Source organism: Cetorhinus maximus, chromosome 27 (assembly GCF_964194155.1).
Source record: "Cetorhinus maximus chromosome 27, sCetMax3.hap1.1, whole genome shotgun sequence".
Lineage (NCBI taxonomy): Eukaryota > Metazoa > Chordata > Chondrichthyes > Lamniformes > Cetorhinidae > Cetorhinus > Cetorhinus maximus.
In genome coordinates this window covers 29,408,145-29,430,325 of record NC_135905.1, presented here as the reverse complement: position 1 = coordinate 29,430,325, position 22,181 = coordinate 29,408,145, and the positions used below count along the sequence as shown (strand labels likewise).

Genomic DNA, 22,181 nt, shown 5'->3' with positions numbered 1-22,181 from the left:
CCACGCGCTCAGTGACAAGGGGGCTTGCTGTGAAATTTTAAAATGTGTTTTTAACACAGACTCAAAATGTATGCGCCTGCAGCCAACCTCGTGAAATCTGGCAGCTCTGACTAACTCGTTTATTCGACGGGAATGGTCTGTGAGACAGAAATGTGATTTTACACAATGTTGCTGGGAAATATGGAAATATTCTGCTGGGTAACAGAAGGGAGGTTTTAACAGTTCTCAGTTTAGATCTGTGCCTGCCTGTGGCAAATGGCTGTGACTCATCTGTTTTTCTCTCCAGTATGTGAGAAGCACATAAAAAATAAACTTTTATTTTCTGTAGTGATCTCAGGGCATCCTATAGTATTTTACACCAGTGAGGATACTTCTGAAGTGTACTCACTGTGGTAATGTAGGAAACGTGGCTGCCAATTTGCACACAGCAAGCTCCCACAAACAGTGATACAATAATGACCAGATAAGCTGTTTTTGGGATGTTGATAACTCCCACGCTCTGCTTTGAATTAGTATCATTAGATCTTTCACATCCACTTGAGAGAGCAGATAGGACCTAAATTTGACCTGCCACCCAAAAGGTGGCACCTCCAACAGTACAGCACTCCCTCAGAACTGTAGTGGGGTGTCAGCCTAGACTTCTGTGTTCAAGTCTCTGGAGTGGCACTTGAACCCACAACCTTCTGACTCAAAGGCGAGTGTGCTTAACCACTGGGCCTTCACGGTTGAAAATCCCCTCTCCTCCCATGCATTGCTCCCCAGTGCAGACTTATACATGTACCGCTGCCTGTGTTCTTGCATGGAGCCCTGTGCCGTTGCCTGGAGAAGCGTCTCTGTCATACAGCAGGGTGAAGTCAAATAGTGATGCTAATACACAGTGGGTCTGTTAGTGTCTCATCCGTCAGAAAAGACAGGTCAGCATTTCGGATGCGCATCTTTGGTCAAAACTATATTCAGGCCAGGGGCCTTGCACATGAGACATTTCTCTTCACAGGTAGTGACATGCCTAAAGGGTCCAGCATGTTAATGTTACGTTAGTCATATTATTAAGGTTAAGGATAAACAGGTGGATGGTATTGATTGGTTAAGTATCTTGAGCACAAATAAAGAGGGACTGCTGGGACACTGGGGGTTGATGGGTAGGAGACGGAGATATGTAATACTGCGCCCTGTAAATAAACCTACCATCAAGAATAGGATCTGTGTCTAAGTTCATGCTTTGCCATCTGGCTTGCATCCATTTAACACAGCATTGAGTTTTATTTCAGATTTCCAGCATGTGCAGTTTTACCTTGTTTGTTTACACACAGCTTGGGATTGTAAAAAAGATGAGAACTATTTGAGAAGTGTATTGCTGCTCCCGTTTCCCAGTCTGCCCTTTCCTGTACGTCATGGGTTGATGTGTTCGTTGAGGGAGCGTTGTCACGTTTAATGGAAATTATTTGTCTGCTATGTTGATAAAGATACCAATCCATTTAGTTTAATTGCACAGCGAGAAAATAATTGAAACAACAACCTGCATTTATATAGCACTTTAACATAATTAAAAATGCTCCAGGGTGCTTTACAGGAACAAGATCAGATAACATTTGAAATTGACTCATATAAGGAGATATTAAATCAGATGAGGTAGATTTAAAGAGCCTCTTAAGGGAGGAGATAGAGGGTGAGGGTGGAAATTTAGAGCTTGGGGTCTAGGCATTTGAAGGCAGGGCAGCCAGTGTTACACAGTGACAGGTTAATAACTAAAACCACACAGCAGAGTTGCAGCTCTGGTTTGCCTCTGCTTTCAGTACATTTCCCTCTTCATGGTTATTCTAATTCCTTCTTTTCTTGCCTTCTTCCTTCCCTCCATTCTTTGCCATCACTTTGTCTCTCACCCTGAGAGCCCCCTTGCCCTGGATGCTCCCTTTTGTCTGATGGCTTCAGTTTCACTTGCTTGCACCCACTGGCTGGTGTGGAAATTAAAGTGAGAGCGTTGTTTTTCTAACATCGATAGGTTTGTACACTTTGGAAAGAAAAACGGCCAAAATGACCATCAGCAGATGTTACTAATTCAGTCTCTGGATCACCAATATCACCAAATTAGTAACGAAACTATAACTATCCCTGCTCTCTCTACCTCTTGCACACGCTGTCGGACAAGCAAGCTCTTGTAAAATGAGATGAACAGCCAGATTAAATATTTATCGTATTCTAACCCTCTTGTACTAACAGAAATCAAAATTTATTTTAATTTATTAACCATTGTTGATTTTCCAGTGAAATGACCAGCTGGCCCAATCAGAGCAAAAAGGTTCTAGGAGTTAAAAGTCTTCCTGTGTGATTTCCACACCCCCCCAACCACCCCCCCCCCAACCCCTGCCTCACCCACCGCCCCCAATGTTTTCTTATCTACTTCTTTAGTAGGAGGTCTAGACAGAGGTTGTGGTGAACATCTGACAGCATTCCTCTCCTGGCGAGATGCCACAGTTGTCTCCAGTGACGTCAAACAGTTGAGAACAGGCCGTGCTCCATCGCAAATTGCTCATGGCAAGGTGCCAAAGTCGGGCAGCTTCACATGCTACACCCGCCCCTTTTAATCTTTGCTATGGGAAATTGTACACAACACCTGTGGCTGTGCATATCTCTGCAACCATTTCACTGCCCCATGACCCTGTTAGTAGTGTGGGGGCTGAGGGAACGCATAGTGGCTCACTTATAACATTTGAAGCAGACTTTCTGCAATGTCATTAAAGCCGACTTGGTTTTAGGGCTTTAATTGAGTGCGATGTGTGTGTGCATTCAGTCCTTCTCGCAAAGTGTGTACACAGAGGGATATCCGTGTTCTTGTCAGAACCCAGGAAGTCGAGGGCAATTTTAGCATTTGGGTTCACTTGAGGATTTATTTTAGGTTTGGATATCTCGCAGGGCTGCAGATTTTTCTCAGCTCACTTCTATATATAAAGGACACTATTACTGTAATTCCTACCTTTTTACCTTTTAAGCTGCTTCATCAGATCTCTACAATCTCTACAGGCCGAACTATGAATAAGGTTTGACAGGCACTGACAAAACAATGGGTGAAATTCAGCTAGTTTGGTAGATCTTTTCAAATAATTAAAATCAAACATTATGTTCAAATACATCTTTCAAATGTCTTTAGATCTGTAAAGCCTTACTGCTTGTTATTCCTCTGTGGCCTCTTCATCTCTATAACCTCTTCCAGCTCAACAACCCCTAACCCCAAATTCCCTGCCTCACTGACACTGACCTCCTGTTTGTCCCACTCTCCCTTTAATCCACGTTTTGCAGCCTTGGCTTCAGCCACCTGGGCCAAATGCTCTGGAGTTCCCCTCCTAAATCTCTCCGTCTCTCTTATCTTGCTCTCTCCTCCTCTAAGACCCTCCTGAAAATCCGCCTCTTAGACCAAGCTTTAGGTAACCTTTCCCAACATGTTCTTTGGCTCAGCGTCCTTTACGGGACTGTGAAGAGTCTCTTGACGTTTTACTACGCTGAAGGAACTAAATAACTGCAAATTGTTGTTGTTGTCATGTCATTAAACTCTTGACTTGTTCTCCCACAGGCTAAAGTGAAGGAATTTGTGCCAAAAATCATCCAGCTGCTGACAGAATGGACGGAAACATTCCCACATGATTTCCAGGATGAGAAATCAATGAAGGAACTCAAGGAGATTACTCACCAGATAGCGCAGTGTGATGAGGTGAGAGGGGAGAAAAAAGAGTTGATTTTATTTTTAACTATTTAACAGCTCATATTTTCCTATGCAAATGTCCAAAGAATTTAAGGTCCCCCCACTGTGAGGCATTTTTAAAGTTTAGATAAAGAGAGGCAATTTCCACTGGCAGTTTCACTTCAACGTGTTGAGCATGAGTGCCACTTGCCTGCAGCGTAACTTCTTTTAAAAAATAATTCACGGGATTTTGGCGTCGCTGGCTGGGCCAGCATTTATTGTCCATCCCTAATTGCCCTTGAGGAGGTGGTGGTGAGCTGCCTTCTTGAACCGCTGCAGCCCATGTGGTATAGGCACACCCACAGTGCTGTTAGGGAGGGAGTTCCAGGATTTTGACCCAACGACAGTGAAGGAATGGTGATATATTTCCAAGTCAGGATGGTGGGTGACTTGGAGGGGAACTTCCAGGCAGTGGTGTTCCCATGTGTCTGCTGCCCTTGTCCTTCTAGATGGTAGTGGTCGTGTGTTTGGAATTTCAAAGTCACTGTTATGTGGAGAGGCTGAGAAGCTGGGCTTGTTCTCCTTGGAGTAGTAGACAAGCTTAAGGGGAGATTTTATGGAGCTCCTCAAAACCATGAGGAATGTTGGTATTTATGTAGAAACCGTTTCACTGGAAGGAGGGTAGCTATCCAGTGGACACATGTTTCAAATAATTGGCAAAAGAACCAGGGAGGAGATGAGACAAATTTAATTTAAGCAATGAGTTATTGTGATCTGGAATGCACTGCCTTAAAGGTCGTATGCAGTCATGACTTTCAAAAGAGATTCAAACTAAATATCTCCCCCTCTATCCCCTCTTTAAGAAGCTCCTTAAAACTTACCATTTAGTCCAAACTTTCTGCCCTAATACAGTAATTGCTTGTTTAACTTTGTTGTAGCATTCCTGAAAAGTGTAGCTTGAAACAACATTAAGTGAATCAGATTTTCCCATTACAACCAATGTAAAAGCTTTATTAGGTTGTGTACGACCTTTCCTACCAGATAAAAAACATTAAAATATTGTACTGTGTAAGTTTAAATACCTTACATTGTTAAATTATTATATTTGTAAATGAAATAACTTATAAACTAAATAAATCAAAAAATATAAAAGAAATATGCTAACTCTTTCTGCTCACCTGCTCGCTCTCTCTCTCCTGCTCCTCCCGCCTCTCGCTCTCTGCCAGTCGTACCCTCCGACTCCCCAGCTCGCCTTGAGCAAGCGCTCAGGAGATGAGCAGGAGAGGCAGGGAGAGACCTGTGGAGTGAGAGCTACTTTCAGTTGCAGGGTCACAGAGGTAAGTCGCAAGCTGGAGAGGCGGTGAGCGGGAGGGTCAGAGGGCGGGAGAGGCGGTGAGCGGGAGGGTCAGAGAGTGGGAGAGGCGGTGAGCAGGAGGGTCAGAGAGCGGGAGAGGCGGTGAGCGGGAGGGTCAGAGAGCGGGAGAGGCGGTGAGCAGGAGGGTCAGAGAGCGGGAGAGGCGGTGAGCGGGAGGGTCAGAGAGCGGGAGAGGCGGTGAGCGGGAGGGTCAGAGAGCGGGAGAGGCGGTGAGCGGGAGGGTCAGAGAGCGGGAGAGGCGGTGAGCGGGAGGGTCAGAGGGCGGGAGAGGCGGTGAGCGGGAGGGTCAGAGGGCGGGAGAGGCGGTGAGCGGGAGGGTCAGAGAGCGGGAGAGGCGGTGAGCAGGAGGGTCAGAGAGCGGGAGAGGCGGTGAGCGGGAGGGTCAGAGAGCGGGAGAGGCGGTGAGCGGGAGGGTCAGAGAGCGGGAGAGGCGGTGAGCGGGAGGGTCAGAGGGCGGGAGAGGCGGTGAGCGGGAGGGTCAGAGGGCGGGAGAGGCCACTCCAAAATGGCACCAAATGGGTCACGCGACCCTACGTCACATCCGGTGGGAAACGACGTTAAAACTAAACTTCTGATGTTAAACGTGAATACCTGCCCCATTAAATGACCAACATTAAATTGAAACAGCTTAAAACGAGGACTTGCTGTATCTCCTTACGTGGTTCGGTGTCAAATTTTGTTTGATAACTTTCCTGTGAAGCATCTTGGGATGTTCTATGATTATTTTTATTCTTTCAAGGGATGTGGACGTCACTGGCAAGGCTAGCATTTGTTGCCCATCCCTAATTTCCCTTGAACCGAGTAGCTTACTTGGCCATTTCAGGGGGCAGTTAAGACTCAGCCACATTGCTGTGGGTCTGGAGTCACATGTAGGCCAGACCAGGTAAGGACGGCAGATTTCCTTCCCTAAAGGACATTAGTGAACCAGATCAGTTTTAAAACAATTGATGATAGTTGTCGCGATCACCATTACTGAGACTAGCTTTTAATTCCAGGTTTTTTTCCATTATTAATTGAATTTAAATTCCACCAGCTGCTAGGGTAGGATTTGAACCTGTATCCACAGAGCATTACCCAGGGCCTCTGGATTACTAGTGAAGTGACACTACACCATAATTTCCCCCTAAAGGCACTATATAAATGCAAGATGCTGGAGTCAATCAAAACATTTAAAGGGGTATTAGATAAGCACTTAAAAAGAAATAAGATAAAAAGGTAGGTATATGGGAATAGAGTAGGCAGTTCTGGTGTAGTGTTAGTGCAACCACTCTGTGCTGAAATTTCTGTGACTCTATAACTTATGAACCATTTGAAAATGGGATGAAGGTCCACCATGGGGGTCACTGGGCACCTTGTACCTTTGAGGATAATAAAAGGATTTTGGGGCAGTGCCTTCCATTCACAGGGAGAAGTGACATGAGAACTGGTGAGATCAGAACATGCCCAGAGCATTGTGGTACTGGGTTGACCAATCATGCAGAACTAATGGAGTCTGTCTGCAGTGCAAAAATGCATGAAAACTGCAACCACAACCCTCCTGAATTCTCACGTCCCTGGAACCTCTGGTGTTGACTTTCAGGATTATTGAAGCTTGGGTCAGCACTTAGGGAAGAGCGTTCAGCCTGTTTGGAGATGGGAGGGGAGGGAGGCTGTTCCATTTCTTTCTCTTCTCTGTACACATCTCTGTCACTCCATCTCCTTCATGTGCAGCTCAGGATGTCGCCTTACAGCAGTAGTGAAGGAAAAATAAAAGATCTCCATGGCAACACAACGAAAGAGACTCTTCAGGGCATGTCACAAACCCTGAGCGTGCGAATGCAGTTTTCAGTGCATTGGTGTTTCGGTAAAAGCCCGCGAGGGGTTAATTCTCTGCCTTTAGTTTAAAGCTGTTTGGGAAATATTCATCCTAGTTAGGCAAGAGAAATGAAGAAACAGCAGCTATTTATGGAATCTTTAGGAAAATGAAGCCAGCACATTCTGTTTTCTTGTTTTAAGTACACACCCCCCCACCCAACCCCAACACACTCCCCCCACCCCCCAACCACCGCTTCCTTCCCTCCCCGCCTCCCTCTGCTCTCCACAAAGAACTCATCTCTCTCAATCCCATAATAGCCTCGGCATAATCAAAAGGAATTGCGTGCAGTCAAACCTGCCGAATGAAATGCTGCTTTGAAAGGAAATACCAGAAGCTGAGATGAAATAAATCAGACCGACCACTTGTTTTATCACCAAAGCCGCAGAACCCAATCTTTTCCCCAGCCCTCCCTCAGAGCTCAGGTTGGTCAACCAGCCTCTCATCCAGAGGAATTCTTCAGGATGCAGAATTCAACAGCACAGACGGAGGCCATTCAGGCCATCACTCTGGTATGCTGGCTCTTTGGCAGAGCTACCCTATCAGTCCCACTCTTTCTTTTATCCATAGTCCCGCGCTTTCTTTTTAAAATATCTATCCAGTTCCCGTTCAAAGGTTAGTATTGAATCTGTTTACACCACCCTCCTCAGGCAATGCGTTGCAGATCACAACAGCGCTGCCCGGGAGCTGTGCATGGGTTTCTCCAGCAAAAGGTCAGCAGACGTTCTGAAGAAACGGCCCTCGGCTCAGTTTCTCCAGGGCTCCTGCATAAGTTATTGTTGCAAATTGGAGGAAACCCCATGGCACATTGTCAGCGATTAGCAAACTGGTCTTTCTCCACTTCGAGTTCCTTTAGCTCAAGGTGACATTCAGTTCCGGTGCATAAACCCAGCTAAACCTTTTGAGGTTTTTTGGTATTTTCTACTAGTGCATTAGGTTTGACAGGACTCAAGTGTAGCATGAACTTAGATAATGGCCCCTTAGCAACACTAAGCTGGAGAACCCCTAACTTCAACATATCTTTCCTAATGCGCACTATCCCAAGGTCAGCAGTTACTCATATTAGAAATATGTTCATGACAACTTTTCTTTAAATATTGATAAAGGGCTTTATTAACTTTCAGTTGAGCTCATATTGCTCTAGAGAGGGTACAGAGGAGATTTACAAGGATGTTGCCAGGAGTGGAAAATTGCAGCTATGAGGAACGGTTGGGTAGACTGGGGCTGTTCTCCTTGGAACAGAGGAGGCTGAGGGGAGATTTGATTGATATGTACAAAATTGTGAGGGGCCTGGATAGAGTGGATGGGAAGAACCTATTTCCTTTAGCAGAGGTCAGTGACTAGGTGGCATAGATTTAAAGCGTTAGAAGGATTAGAGGGGAGATTAGGAAAAAAATTTCACCCAGAGGATTGTGGGGGTCTGGAACTCACTGCTTGTCAGGGTAGTAGAGGCAGAAACCCTCAACTCACTTAAAAGGTGTCTGGATATGCACCTCAAGTGCTGGAACCTGCAGGGCTATGGACCAAATGCTTGAAAGTGGGAATAGGCTGGGTGGCTTGTTTTTTTCAACCAGCACAGACACGATGGGCCAAGTGGCCACTTTCTGTGCTGTAAACCTTTTATGGTTCTATGACTCTTTTAAGAAATAGTGGAATGGTAGAATGGGGCAACAGCAAGTTTGGAATTCTGGAACAAGGGGATCGATGGGCTGAAGGGCTGTCCACACTTAAAACTTCAAAAGCTTCAACATCTGAGCCAATCTTGATTTGGCCTTTATGTTCGAACCAAACTTAATTTGGGTTTATATATTTGAATTAATATGACTTGTGAAGAAGTCGTTTTCATTGCTACGCTATAGACAATGTGAACTTAGTTAAGGACCTCAGTTCTCGATGCACACCAGTGCAGACCTTACTTTTTGCTGTCATGTACAGTACGGTTGAGATAGAAGCTTGTGTTGCACATCAGCCACAACAATTGAGCTGGTGCTTGCACATCAGTTAGGGTTTTATTTGAACATCCAGGAATGCTTACTGCTGCATTATGTGTGTAAATCATGTACTTGCCCCTGTATCCTGTTGTCTCCACCTGTTCTCCATATGACACTGTTTCCTCTCTGCTCTTCTCCTTTAGGAAAACCCCAGTGTGAAGAAAAGCATTAGTCAGATGACCCAAAGTCTGATCCGCAACCTCTCGACCCACAGCCAGTACCAAGAGGCACGGGAAATAATCAAACCATCGGTCACGGACAAGCAGACCATCCTGAAACCCAAGACCCAGTCCAGTCAGAAGGATATACTGAGTGTTTGCAATGACCCCTGTGTCTTAGCCCAACAGCTCACCCATATTGAGATGGTAAGTGAACATTTTTGGGTTGAACAAACGTGTACATCAGAGCCTAAAGAAACGGTGGTACAGCCGAAAAAGAAGCAGTAAAAAAATACCCTAGTTACCACTAACAAGTTGAAATGTGCAGATGGCTTGTTTGTCACCAACTGCCCTTTTACCTCATAATCCTGGCCTCAAGCCAGTTCCAGTGTTATCACGGTCGAGTTACAAGGGCCGATTTTCAGAAAAGGCTCTTCTGCACAAAGTTTCACTCAAGCAAATAGTGAGTAAGGAGCTACATGACAGAGTAAGCTAGAGGTCAGAGACTCGTTAGAGTACAGCACCAGAAACTGATTACTCGTCCCTGAGGGTCCACGTTGGCCTTTCCATTATCACTTCCCGGTAGAATCCCACTCTTCCTAATGCCCTGTATGCCTCATATAACTCTTTTTTCAAAGCAGCATATCTTGATTCCCATTTGAAAGAATTTCATGAACCCTTTCAAAACTGGTGTGTGGCAGAGAATTCCATGTGATAATCCAGCCTCTGTGGATAAAGAGATTTTTTTTCTAATCCCTTTCATTCTTTTTGTGATTATCTGAAATTTGTGCCCTCCCATTACTATGTCATTGAGCAGTGAGAGCAACCTTTCAATATTTACCTTATATCAACCCTTCATAATCGAGAACATGCAGGGGCGATGAAAGACCTTTTCTATATTCCAATCTCGTTAGATCATGAACTGCATCTGAGGATGGAGTACTTTTATTCCTCACTCAGTCAGTGGTTTCTACTCGAGGTGTGCAAGATTAAATGTACCAACTGTACTTCGAAAAGCAAGTTAGTTGACAGTTATTAATGTAACTGCGTATCAATTAATGTCTCCTTGATGTCCGCAGGAACGATTAACGCACATCACCCCTGAGGAGCTGGTGCATATATTTAACCACATGGATTCAATGGACAATCACAAGGTAGGGATGGAAAGTTTTACAAAGTCTGGTTTCTGTTGTCGAGCTTCACCAGCCAGCCACATTTAGCAGGAGTTTACCCTCCATACCTCAATGATTTTCCATCATTAGTAAATAGCGATAGGATGTCTGTTCATTAAAATGTTAAGAGTGAAGTGTGTGTTCCCACTCAGGATGTTGTACACCAGTTGTGTAATAGGATTACACACTTCAGGCTCAGGTGCTTTTAGTGATGGTGGGAGGAGAGAGGGAGTTGATACTCATCTCCTCCTCCAGGTACCACACCCTAAGAGGGCATTGGTGACCATGGACTTCCATTGGATTGGTCCATGATTACACTTGGCAAAGAGCTGCAGTGGTTTGCAATTGCCTTCTGCGCTATGACTGACCGGGAAACTCTCCTGCTCCTACTGCCTGCCAACAGGCAGCATTGGAAGCGTTTAAAGGCTGATAATCAGCTTGTCTGGCCACGTCATGAACATACCTTTGTGTCCATCAAGTCCTGAAGTAGGACTTGAGCCCAGAGCTTCTGGCCCAGAGGTAGGGACACTACCCACTGCTCCACAAGAATATACTTCAAATGGAGCGAGGCACTTTTCTAATAAATCACTGGGCACATCGCTAAACGTGACGATGCTACATTGTGAGATGTCACTTTGTCTGCTGTTTTAACATGACACTGATAATACAGCGGGCCACAGGTTTTAGAAATACATTTCCAACATGCCTCAGCATTGATATCTCACAGCTGGTGGCTTACCCGTGTAAAACATTTCGAAGCTGCAGTTGTTCAGGTCTCACCACCACCCCCACCCCTCCTCCTCCCCCCTCCTCCCTCCTCCCCCCACCTCCCCGCCAAGTGCCACTTTTTGATAGATTGATGCTGAGCTTTTGTTGCAGCTCTCGGTCAGGAATTTAATTGTCCTGGAGCCACCGGTCCACTCGGCAAACAGCTGGAAGGAGGAGGCAAGAAATCTTAAACCACAAGCTGCCCACCAAAGCATTAACACCCTCCAAACTCTTAGTGGGGGGGTGGGTGGGGGGTGGGCGGTGTCAGCAAATCATTTATCGATAGTCCTCATGTTTCGGCTGCTGAAACGAATGCCTTGACGCTCATTTTTAATTTTAATTCTAATTTTCCTTTTCAAGAGCTGCCGCAGCGACATCAAGAAGACGTGCAACTTGGAAGCATGCGACAACTGGTTTAATCGGCTCAGCTCTCTGGTCGCAACCGAGATATGCAGGGTAAGTTAATGGGGGTGACTCTCTTGCTTCTGGTGAGCCATTAGTCACCTCAGCTGCCACGCTGCGATGTGTCAGTAATATTAGTGTTACAATCGCCTCAGCTCTCTGTCTGCGGGGTTGGAAATGGGGGAGAGAGTCTTCTTGTAAGTGAATCACTGCAGTGACACAATGTACAGTAATTCACTCAGGGGATCCCAGGGGCCACAGTCAGGTTTCTTTGCTGCTTCAATGTTTTAATTTATTTTCCCCCGGAATTTTCTTCCGGTTAAGTCTTCATTGACTATCGGACAGCGTGTGTCCTTTGTTGTATGTGACACAACGTGCAGGCAAATATTTATGATTTATTGGCGGGGTTGGGGGCGCGTGAGGGCGGGGAAAAAGGGGGTCTGTGAAATCCTAATTGACCATCCAGCAAACCAGTTCTGCGTCCCATCCTGCACTTGTACCCATGTCACAGTGACCCCTTTTCTAATTGCAGGTTGGCAAAAAGAAACAGAGGACACGGATGGTGGAGTTTTTCATCGACGTGGCAAGAGAATGTTTTAACATCGGCAACTTCAACTCTCTAATGGCCATCATCTGTGAGTATTCTCTCAAGATCCCTGCGCTCCTCCAATTCCAGCTTTTTTGCACATCTCCGATTTTCATCGCTCCACTATTGGCAGCCGTAAATTCAGCTACCAAGGCCCTGAGCTCTGAAACTAGCCCCCACCCCAAACCTCTCTCACTCTCTCTCCACCTTTTAAGGTGCTCCTTAAAACCTACCTCCTTGACCAAGCATTTGGTCAGCTCCCCTAGTATCTCCTTATGTGGCTGGGTGTCAGATGTTCCTTGTGAAGCTCCCTTAGGTGTCACTATGTTAAAGGTGCTACGTAAATACAAGTTGTTGTAAAATGAGAAGAGAATCTTTCTCTCGCCCTCTCATTCACTGTGCTCTGAGAAGTAAAGGTTTTTATACTGAATCAGTTCCTGTGCTGAATATAGTTGTCTCCCCCTCTCTCTTGCAGCTGGTATGAACCTGAGTCCTGTCGCTAGGCTGAAAAAAACTTGGTCCAAGGTCAAAAAGGCAAAATTTGAAGTTTTGGAAGTAAGTGACCGAGAGTGCGGACACGGTATTTGTATGGTACACGTGGGCTCTGTAGATTTTTTTGTTGCCTCTTTAACAATGATAATAAGGCTGAAGCTCATCACCACTTTCTCAAGAGCAATTAGGGATGGGCAGTAAATGCTGGCCTTGCCAGCGACACCCACATCCCATGAAAGGATATTTTAAAAATGCTCAGAGGTGAGGCGGTGGACAGGATAGATTTAGATCTGAACACCGAAAGGACTGAAGGAGACTGGCCGGGGAGATGCCAGGAAATGTGAGGAGGAACGGGTTAGCTTCCTCTAGTGATAGATTGATTTCAGAGGGGTGTCAGGGACTGAATGCGAGATTCGTTGAACTTTGGGTCAATGGTCTGTCTTTTCCCGTTCAGTTGCTCTGTGAGTAGAGCACCACCATGTGGCAGGGCTTCGGTTAGAGGGTCCCATTCCCAAAGGTTATCGTTGGATTTGCACTCAAACCTTCGTGTACAGAAGTGCGATCTCTGTGTGGACAGCTACAGGAGCTGGGCCCACACTACTGAGTGCTCATTGTTAAACAAGACGTTGGAATGTCTGTCTTGGATGTGTCATGAATGCTGAGGGAGCTGATCAATGTAGCCTCAAAAATGATGGTTATTGTAGAGTTTATTCATCCTTTGGCTGTGAGGCTCACTAAAAACACTTTGGGCTGAAATCATTTTAGCATGAACAGGTTTGCATGAAATCCCTCTCTGCTGTTTTAACAAATGCAGTGACCTGTTTTAAACGGGTCAGTGCCTCCTATGAAATGGCGCAAACATATGCTGATATTGCCACAACACCATTTTGAGATTCAATCCATTAAATTGTTTCTTGCAGCCCCTCCACCCCCTTCACATTAAACATTCAGTACGCGTTGCACATGATGCAATCTCGCTCTGAATAAACATGACTCAGGAGCACCATTTGTGGAATTTTACAGCAAGAAGGAGGCCATTCAGCCCATCGTGACTGGGCTGGCTCCTGCTCCTTCCCTGCAGCCCTGTAAATATTTCCCTCCATGTATTTATCCAAGAGGTGCGAGGGAAATTTGAGGAAGAACTTCATTTACACAGCAAATGGTAATGAAGTCGTTGCCTATGAGGGTGGTGGTAGCAGAAATTGGACGAGCACTTGAGGGAAATAAACTTGCAGGTCTAGGGGGAATAGAGCGGGGGAATGCGATTGATTGATTCGCTCTACAGAGAGCCGGCATGGACTCGATGGACCAAATGTCCTCCTTCTTCTGTGTCACTATCACTCTATAATCCCTTTTCGAACGTTGCTGTTGAATCTGCATCCACCGCCCTTTCAGTCGGGACATTCCAGATCGTCACAACTGGCCATTGTTTGAAAAAAAATCCTCTTGTCTTCTCTGGTTCTCCGGCCAATCCACATCTGTGGCCTTGGGCAACTGACATTTCTGCCTTTGGAAACAGTTCCCCCTTTTATTTGCTCAAAAAACATTCTCGTTCTCATTTACGATGATAGCCGCAGCATCAGGGCAACTATCTCTCCCTCAGTTTCCCCCAAGTAGAGGCGTGTGTGTAAAAACCCCGCACCTCCCTTCACTGCCATTCTCGTACCATTGGGAAAACATGCGGGCCCCAAGAAAACTTTCAACTTACACCAATTTTTTTTTTTTCTCTGTGTTTTGTTGAATAGAATCACATGGACCCTTCCAGCAACTTCTCTCACTATAGAACAGCACTTCAGGGGGCTGTCCAGAGGTCCCAGACAGCACACAGCAACCGAGAGAAGGTAAGCAATGCATCAGAATGGACAGATATTGCTTGGTTATTGCATCTAACCATCTGCCAGGGGAGAGGACTGAACTATCTTGTCTATTCCACTGGTTGAGTGATGATTACGAGATCCCCTGGCACTATTACGTACATAGAATTACATCAATTGAAACAGGCCCTTCAGCCCCACTGGCCTGTGTTGGTGTTTATGCTCCACCTGTGTCTCTTCCCATCCTAATTCAGCTGGCTCTATCGGCATAACTTTCTATTCTTGTCTCACATACTGATCTAGCCGTTCCTCAGTGCATCTGTGCTCCTTGCCTCAAGAGTACGTTCCACATTCTCAGCACTCTCTGGATAAAGAGGTTTCTCCTGAATTCCCTATTGGATTTATTACTGACTGTCTTATATTTAGGGTCTCCAGTTTTAGACTCCCCCACAGGTGGAGACACTTTCTCTCCATCAAACCCAACAAACCCCTTCGTAATCTGATAGGCCTCTATCAGGTCACCCCTCCCCTGCCCTGCCCTCCCATCCTTCTCTTTTCCAGATAAAAGAGCCCCAGCCTATTCAGTTTTCCATGACAGTTATTGAGAGAAAACAATAATAATTTCAGCAGCACCCAAACTGGCATTCCTCCCTTGGCTGAGACCATACACAATAAAGAATAGATTATCTGGCTGAATGTCTCATTCCTATCTGTGGGAGCTTTCTGTGCACAGCTTGCCTTCAGCATTTGCCGACACAACAATGAATGAGATGACAGGATAAAATATCACTATTTGCTTTTCTAAATTTCCTTTAATTAAATGAGTTATTTCTGATTCAATAATTCAAGGGAACAAATTGTCAAATTGTACTTTTTTTTTTAGATTGTCATCCCAGTGTTCAACCTCTTCATTAAAGATATCTACTTTCTGAACAAGATTCACGCGAACAGTCTGGCTAATGGACAGATTAATTTTAAGGTAAGGGGACGAGCAGCCACACCACACATAAAACAGAGTGCTGCATCAGCCAGACAGTTCACAGTTCTTATCGAGTGGGCAAATACTCCAGATTAATTGTTTCTTCCCCTCTCTGCAGAAATTCTGGGAAATTGCCAAACAGATTAGTGAATTTATGATGTGGAAACAGGTTGAGTGTCCCTTCGAGAAGGACAAGAAGATCAAAAACTATCTCCTGACGGCGCCTGTCTACACAGAAGAAGGTGAGTGCTCCATGTTAACAAGGTGGGGTTTTGCCACTGTCCCAGCATCACAGGGGCGGCAAAGTCTAACTCCGTAGCACCCGTATTTTTGGTGCTACAGGTGTCATTTAGGTGAGCAGGTTTAGGAGTCTGTGCTTGAAGTACGCAGATTGTAACATTAATTTGAAGCCAGTGGAGCCATTTTTCACCTCCGTGCTCTATCAAACAGGCCTAGCAGCAGAAATCAGCACTATTGAAAGGGAGCCTCAAATCCTGTCGTCAGGTTAGATGCTGATTTATTTCTACTGGCTCTTGCTGAGTTTGTAGAAGTACTGTGGAGATGGACAAGGGGGAAGAGAGGGAGCACGCAGGAGGGGGGGAAGTACAGGACGTGCAAGAGAGGAGAGAGGGAGCACTGAAGGGATGCTGGAGAGCAGATGCAAGGGAGGAGGGATAGAGAAAGAGCAGGGGTGCGAGGGAGGTGGGAGAGCACGCGGTGGGGGGAGCATGTGAGGGAGTGGACGAGTGAGAGAGGGACAGAATGTATGAGAGGGGGAAGACAGAGAGTGCAGGAGGAGAGAGAGGGAGAGTATGCGCAGGGGGAGGGAGAGCATGAGAGGTGGGAGGGGGAGAAAATGAGAGGTTGTGAAAGTGGGATGGGGAGAGCAAGAGTGCATGCACGAGGGAAGGGGTGGAGGGGGGAATGAGAGAGAGGAGGGAGAGATAATAAAACAAAAACTAAATAAAAGCCACCACAAAACAAATGATTCTGGACCTGCTTTATCAAACAAACCTTCCGATATTCCATACAAAAGTCCAGTGACCATCCCCGTGCAATCACTTAGCGCCTCACCTCCATGTGTCCTTGCTTGGCCTATTCAATGTTACCCCAGAGTCTGTAGCATAGCCAGGATAAGCCTGCTAACTTTCCGTGCCATCCCTGACTTGAATATACTCAATGATTGAGCATCCACGGCTCATTGAGGTGGAGAATTCCAAAGATTCCTAACTCCGTGCAGTGAAGAAATTTCTCCTTATCTCAGTCTTAAATGGCCAGTCCATTATTCTGGACAGTGATCACTAGTTCTAAACTCCCCACCTGGGGAAACATCCTCCCAGCATTTACCCCTGTCGAGCCCCTTAAGAATTTTATATGCTTCAATGAGATTACCTCTCATCCATCTAAACTCTAAGGAGTGTGAGCCTACTCAACTCAATCTGTCCTTATAGAACAATCTTTCAGCCCAGGAATCAGTCGATTGAGCCTCCATTGCGCTCTCTCTAAGGCAAGTAGATCCTTCCTTCAGTAAGACGACCAGATTTGTACACAATACCCTCCAGTTGTGGTCTCACCAAAGCCCTATCCAATTGCAGGAAGACTTCTTCAACTTTGTCCACCTATCCCTCTGTAATAAAGGCTAAAATACCATTTGCTTTCCCTGCTGTTTGCCGTTCCTGCATGTTAACTTTCTGTGATGCGTGTACAAGGGCACCCAGACCCCTCTTAAATACCAACATTCCCCAGTCTCAGCATTGAAAAACTATCATGCTCCTCTATTTTTCCAACCAAAGTGGACAACTTCACATTTCTCTATGTTGTGTTGCGCCTGCCATGTTCTTGCCCACTTACTTAACCTGTCAAAATCTGAAACTGCAAAGTTAGATGGGAAAGTGAACTGTACAAAGGACACAAAGAGGCTGCAAAAAGAATTAGGCAGGTTATGAGTGGGCAGGTACGTGGCAGATAGAATATTATCCATAAAATTGGAGATTTTTCTCTCAATTCCTTCATTTCATTCATTGATGTAGATAGTAAATAAGTTGGATTAAGGTGCATTACAGCAAGAGGCTGTAACTGAGATCACCATAGATCTACCTATTGTGAAAGTGCTTGATGCAGACAACTAAGGGAGTGATTTAAATCTAACCTACCATTGTGAAACTGATGGGATGAGGTGGAACATTGTGTCCGATATTACGATTCATTGAAGTCAATTGGTGGGATGTAAAATGTGATTTCCACTCAAACCCCTGTGTTTCCCACTAAGTGAGTTTGATTAAAATTAACCACCTAACATAAGATCATAAGAAATAAGAGCAGGAGTAGGCCATTTGGCCCATCCTGGGCTGTCCAAGTCAGTAAGATCATGGCTGATCCGATTGTGGCCTTAACTCCACTTTCCTGTCTCCGCCCATGACCCTTGACTCCCTTGTCAATCAAAAGTCTGTCTAGCTCAGCCTGGAATATATTCAAATGATTCAGTCTCCGTTGTTTGCTGGGGGAGAGAATTCCAAACACTAACAATCCTCAGAGAAGAAATTCCTTCTCATTTCCATCTTAAATGGGAGACCCCATATTTTGATGCTGTGTCCCCTAGTTCTAGATTCCCCCATGAGGGGAAACATGCTCTCAACATCTACCCTGTAAAGTTCTCCAGAATCTTTAATGTTTCAATGAGATCACCTCTCTTTCTTCTAAACTCCAATCGGTATAGACCCAACCTGCTCCACCCTTTCCTCATAAGACAATCCCTTCATCCCAGAAATCAGCCGAGTGAAATAAAAACAAGTCTGGCAGCGTCTGCGGAGAGAGAAACAGAGTTAACGTTTCGAGTCCGTATAACTCTTCCTCAGAGCTAAATACGGACTCAAAACGTTAACTCTGTTTCTCTCTCCGCAGATGCTGACAGACCTGCTGAACTTTTCCAGCATTTTTTGTTTTTATTTCAGATTTCCGACATCCGCAGTATTTTGCTTTTATCAGCCTAGTGAACTTACATTGGAAGCAATTCAGAGCAGATATGTCCCTCCTTGGAGTACTTGTGCAGTTTTGGTCACCTTACTTAAGTGGGGTCTCACCATGCCCTGTGCAGTTGCCTTGGATGTCAAAAGTGGGTAATTGGCCATTCCCTGCATTAATAAGCAGAATAAGTTTATCAAACTTAAACAAAAAGCTAAGTTCTACACATCGCAAGAATTAAGTGTCTAATTGATTTGGAGTGATGTGATTTCAAAGACTTTTCCCTAATTTTCTATCTCTCTCTCTCTCTCTCTCTCTAGCACTTTACTTGGCTTCATTTGAGAGTGAGGGGCCAGAGAATCACATGGAGAAAGACAGCTGGAAGTCACTCAGGTACCAGTCCCTGCACTTATATTTCTTAATCCTTGCAGAATATTGATGTTGCCAGGAATGCAAGACACCAATTTAGCCTCAGATCGTGGGCAGGGAAGCCCAAATTTTAATTTAAGATCCATTAAACAGATCAATTTAGTTTAGCAAAACATCAGAAAGGGAGCTTGGGTTTTTTTTGACTATAACAAGAAATGAACACAGTAAAGTAAAAACATGGCTGATCCCATTCTCAAATGGAGTTTCTGTCAGATTTGGACAGAGTGGGTGCGTTTCCTTAGTAATCGAGGTTTCTGTCACACTTCCAGTGAAGTAGGACAGCAGAGAGCAGGAGAAGCTTTGGGGAAATTTACCAGCTACCCCATCTTGCCTCGGAGACAGAAAGTTGTGAGTTCAAATCTCATTCCAGGACTTGAAGACAAAAAAAAAAATCAAGGCCTACTCTCCAGCCAACCTTTTGGTTGAGACGTTATACCTAGGCCCTGCCTGCCCTCCCAGCTGGATGGATATGATCCCATGGCACTATTTCGAAGAGCAGGGGAGTTATCCCTGGTGTCCTAGCCAATATTTAATCCCCAATCAATATCACAAAAACAGAATCTGGTCATTATCACACTGTTGGCTGCCACCTTTCTTACATGACGACAGTGCCTTCATCTCAGAAGTAATTTATTAGCTGTAAAGCACTTTGGGACCTCCTGTGGCATGAATGCAAGTCTATCTTTTTTTTTTGTTTTTCTCTGTTCCCCGCTTACACTGTTACTTTGGGAGTATTGTTTAGGTGGCCATTTAGCTCTGTTGTATGTAGGACTTTGATGTAAAATGGCTACTGTGTTGGTTGACATAACAGTTGCTGCACTTCAGAGTAATTCATTGTATATGAGATACTTTGAAGGCATTGCTGAAAGATGGGATGAAATGCAATATAAAGACTTGCATTCACTGGAATAATATTAAAAGTTTGCCCTTACAACAAACTGAAATGACTGGATAAGTTAACACAGGAAGATACAAACGACCAGTTAATCTGAGTAACAGTCGAAGGATAAGCGTTGATCAGCACTCTGAGAGAACTCCCTGCGCTACTTTGAATAGTGCCAGGCGATCTCCTAATACTGATCTGAACAGGTAGACAGGAGTTCAGTTTAATTTCTGCAGTGAATCCTGGAGTGGGGCTTAAACCCTTGCCTTTCTGTCTTGGGGGCAAGGTTGCTACCACTGAGCCAAGCCAACACCCAAATGTCTTTTTAAACAATTACATACTCTTAGTCAGAATTCTAACATATTCCTTGTTGTTCCCTCTCCCTTGGCAGGGCAACACTGTTGAACAGAGTGTGAAGGAACCACATTGTACATACTAGACACTGCGAACCATTTGCACTGCAACAGATTTTAGCTCCAACTGGATGGAAAGAGACTTGGCATGGTCATCGTTGCTTTACATTTGTAAATTTTGGTTTTGATTCGGACTCGGATCGTGACTGTACAGAGAGAGAAAGAGGCCGACTGATGGGGCTTTGGTCCCGCTGGCTGGGATATGTCTATTAAACGCCTTTTGCAGCAGACTTTGTGCTTTGACTTGTAAAATAAATGGAAGACAAAGAGAAGGCAGAAGAATGACTTTTGCCATAGGGCAGGACCCTGTAATGAAGAAAAGCATCATGGGAAACCCCCAGCTGCTGTCTCTATGGATACCAGTAGAAAATAAATAGGACAATGGCAGCCTGTGAGAAATTCCTACTACTGTCAATTCATTCTTTGTTTTGTGATAACTTGCTGCTTCTGTGAGAGAGAGAGAGAGAAAGAGAGAGAGTGTGTTAGTTACGGGTATAAACAGAATTGAAGGGACTATATGTTGCACCAGAATCTTGCTGTCTTATGGAGTGGTGTTGGGGGAATGAGGTTGGGGCGTGTGGGTGTGGTGGTGGAGGGAAGGAAGGGGGCTCATTGGCAGAGTTTAGACAGGCCTGATCTCAGGACTGTCTGATGAGAAAGAAGGATCTCTATCCACCGTGGAATGTATCCTGATGGTTTTACACTGCAGCTTATAGAATGAGCATAATGTGACCGATTGGGTGACGCAGCCCTAGTCTTCTGCTCTAACAGAGTGTGCAGATTGTTTGTGTTGTGCTCTATAACTCTCATTTTCCCTGTTCTATTGAATTGAAGAACCTTTTCCTTTTGTGCCGGGTACAAGCCCCACTTTAGACACTCACTAGAATGAAGGACACAGTGGAGTGATTGTTTCATACTCCAGCCTATAGTCTGTGGAATGCATGGTCCTGAGGGTCGAGGAGCCCCATAGCCCTGCCTTACTGCAGTGCGTGCATGTTGCTGCTGTTCCGACTCAACCCACTCTCACTAACTTTGATTTAAAACAATTAATTTAACAGTGCAAGAAAATTGAAATAACTTGCCTTTTTTACCAATCTGAAGTCTTCAAATGATTTCTGCCCAGTGTTTCGGTTCCCTATTTGGTCATCGTGTGGAATCTTTATTAAAAGAAATGATGTCAACAATTATCTTATATAATAGATCCCTCCTCCACTCCCCTCCACTGACACAGAATAAAGATTCTCAATCGAGCCCCAACAGGAATATTGTGCACATGTTTGTGTGTCAGACAGGAAGGGGCAAGTGCAGGGGAGGCCAAGCAGACTAATCCTCAGCATTTGAGGGCAAGTGGATGAGCATTGATTAGCCTTTGTCTTTTTGAGATTGACTCAATTGACAAGTCCTGGGGGGGCAACAAGATGGTAAAGTTAACTCTAAAACAATACTTTCGGACACTTTCTGTCCCAGTGTCGAGAACTCTCTTTATACAGAACTTGATCAACAGTATGGATACTGGGCATTGGAACTGGTTGCTGTAATGGGGAAAACAGTAGAGTTGAGGTAAAATGGGCTGAGGAACTTTGATCCAAGCCCATCTTTGTTAGCAGTCTGCCCAATCCATCAATGTAAGCCCTTTATCCAAGAATGGGACACTGTATCTCACGTTAACAACACATTACAGCATCTTACAATGTCCCAGGCACTGCCAGTGCATTTCGGTCTATACATTGAGTAAAGGGCTAGATTTTGGGGAGTTTTCCAAGGCGCCATTACTCAAACTGAGATTAACTATAATCCCGAGAGGGGTTAGAAGGATCAGAATCTCTTCTGAACAATCTGTGAAGAAGGTTTGATTGAAGATAGAGCACTCAGACACTCTGGGTGATTCACGGGGGAATCACTACAGTATGGCCTGCGAATTACTAATCAGGGTGACTGGTGTTCATCATCCAGAGAAAAACTCAACACCTGCAAATCCCACAAAAACAAAACTCAGCAAATTTGATGGTTATAAATTGGGAGAGGGGCTCCGATTATTCTTTAGCTTTCTTCCTCGAAACCTGTACACCATGCACAGCAAATAATCAGCATAGTGACATATTATCATTATCTATTATCGGTGCAGGAGGAGGCCATTCTGCCCAATGTGCCTGTGCTATCTCCACACTGGAGATACCTGCCCACTTCCCCGCATATCTGCTGCTAAAGTGAGTTTTAACTGAAAGGAATGACG

At 45.0% G+C, this 22,181-nt stretch overlaps 1 protein-coding gene across 4 annotated transcripts in view; it reads left to right on the top strand.

Moving 5' to 3' along the window:
• Window positions 1–20,350, top strand: part of LOC144668687 (ras-GEF domain-containing family member 1A-like) — a 133,296-nt gene extending 112,946 nt beyond the window's left edge. For all 4 annotated transcript variants that reach the window (XM_078530999.1, XM_078531000.1, XM_078531001.1 and 1 more), the window contains exons 4-14: window positions 3,566–3,703; window positions 9,035–9,256; window positions 10,129–10,203; window positions 11,350–11,445; window positions 11,924–12,026; window positions 12,453–12,532; window positions 14,215–14,310; window positions 15,167–15,262; window positions 15,381–15,504; window positions 18,544–18,616; window positions 19,927–20,350. In XM_078530999.1, coding sequence (XP_078387125.1) covers window positions 3,566–3,703; window positions 9,035–9,256; window positions 10,129–10,203; window positions 11,350–11,445; window positions 11,924–12,026; window positions 12,453–12,532; window positions 14,215–14,310; window positions 15,167–15,262; window positions 15,381–15,504; window positions 18,544–18,616; window positions 19,927–19,951 — 1,128 coding nt within the window. In that variant the 3' untranslated portion in view covers window positions 19,952–20,350. The remainder of the gene's footprint in view (window positions 1–3,565; window positions 3,704–9,034; window positions 9,257–10,128; window positions 10,204–11,349; window positions 11,446–11,923; window positions 12,027–12,452; window positions 12,533–14,214; window positions 14,311–15,166; window positions 15,263–15,380; window positions 15,505–18,543; window positions 18,617–19,926) is intronic.
• The last annotated feature ends 1,831 nt before the right edge of the window (window positions 20,351–22,181 follow it).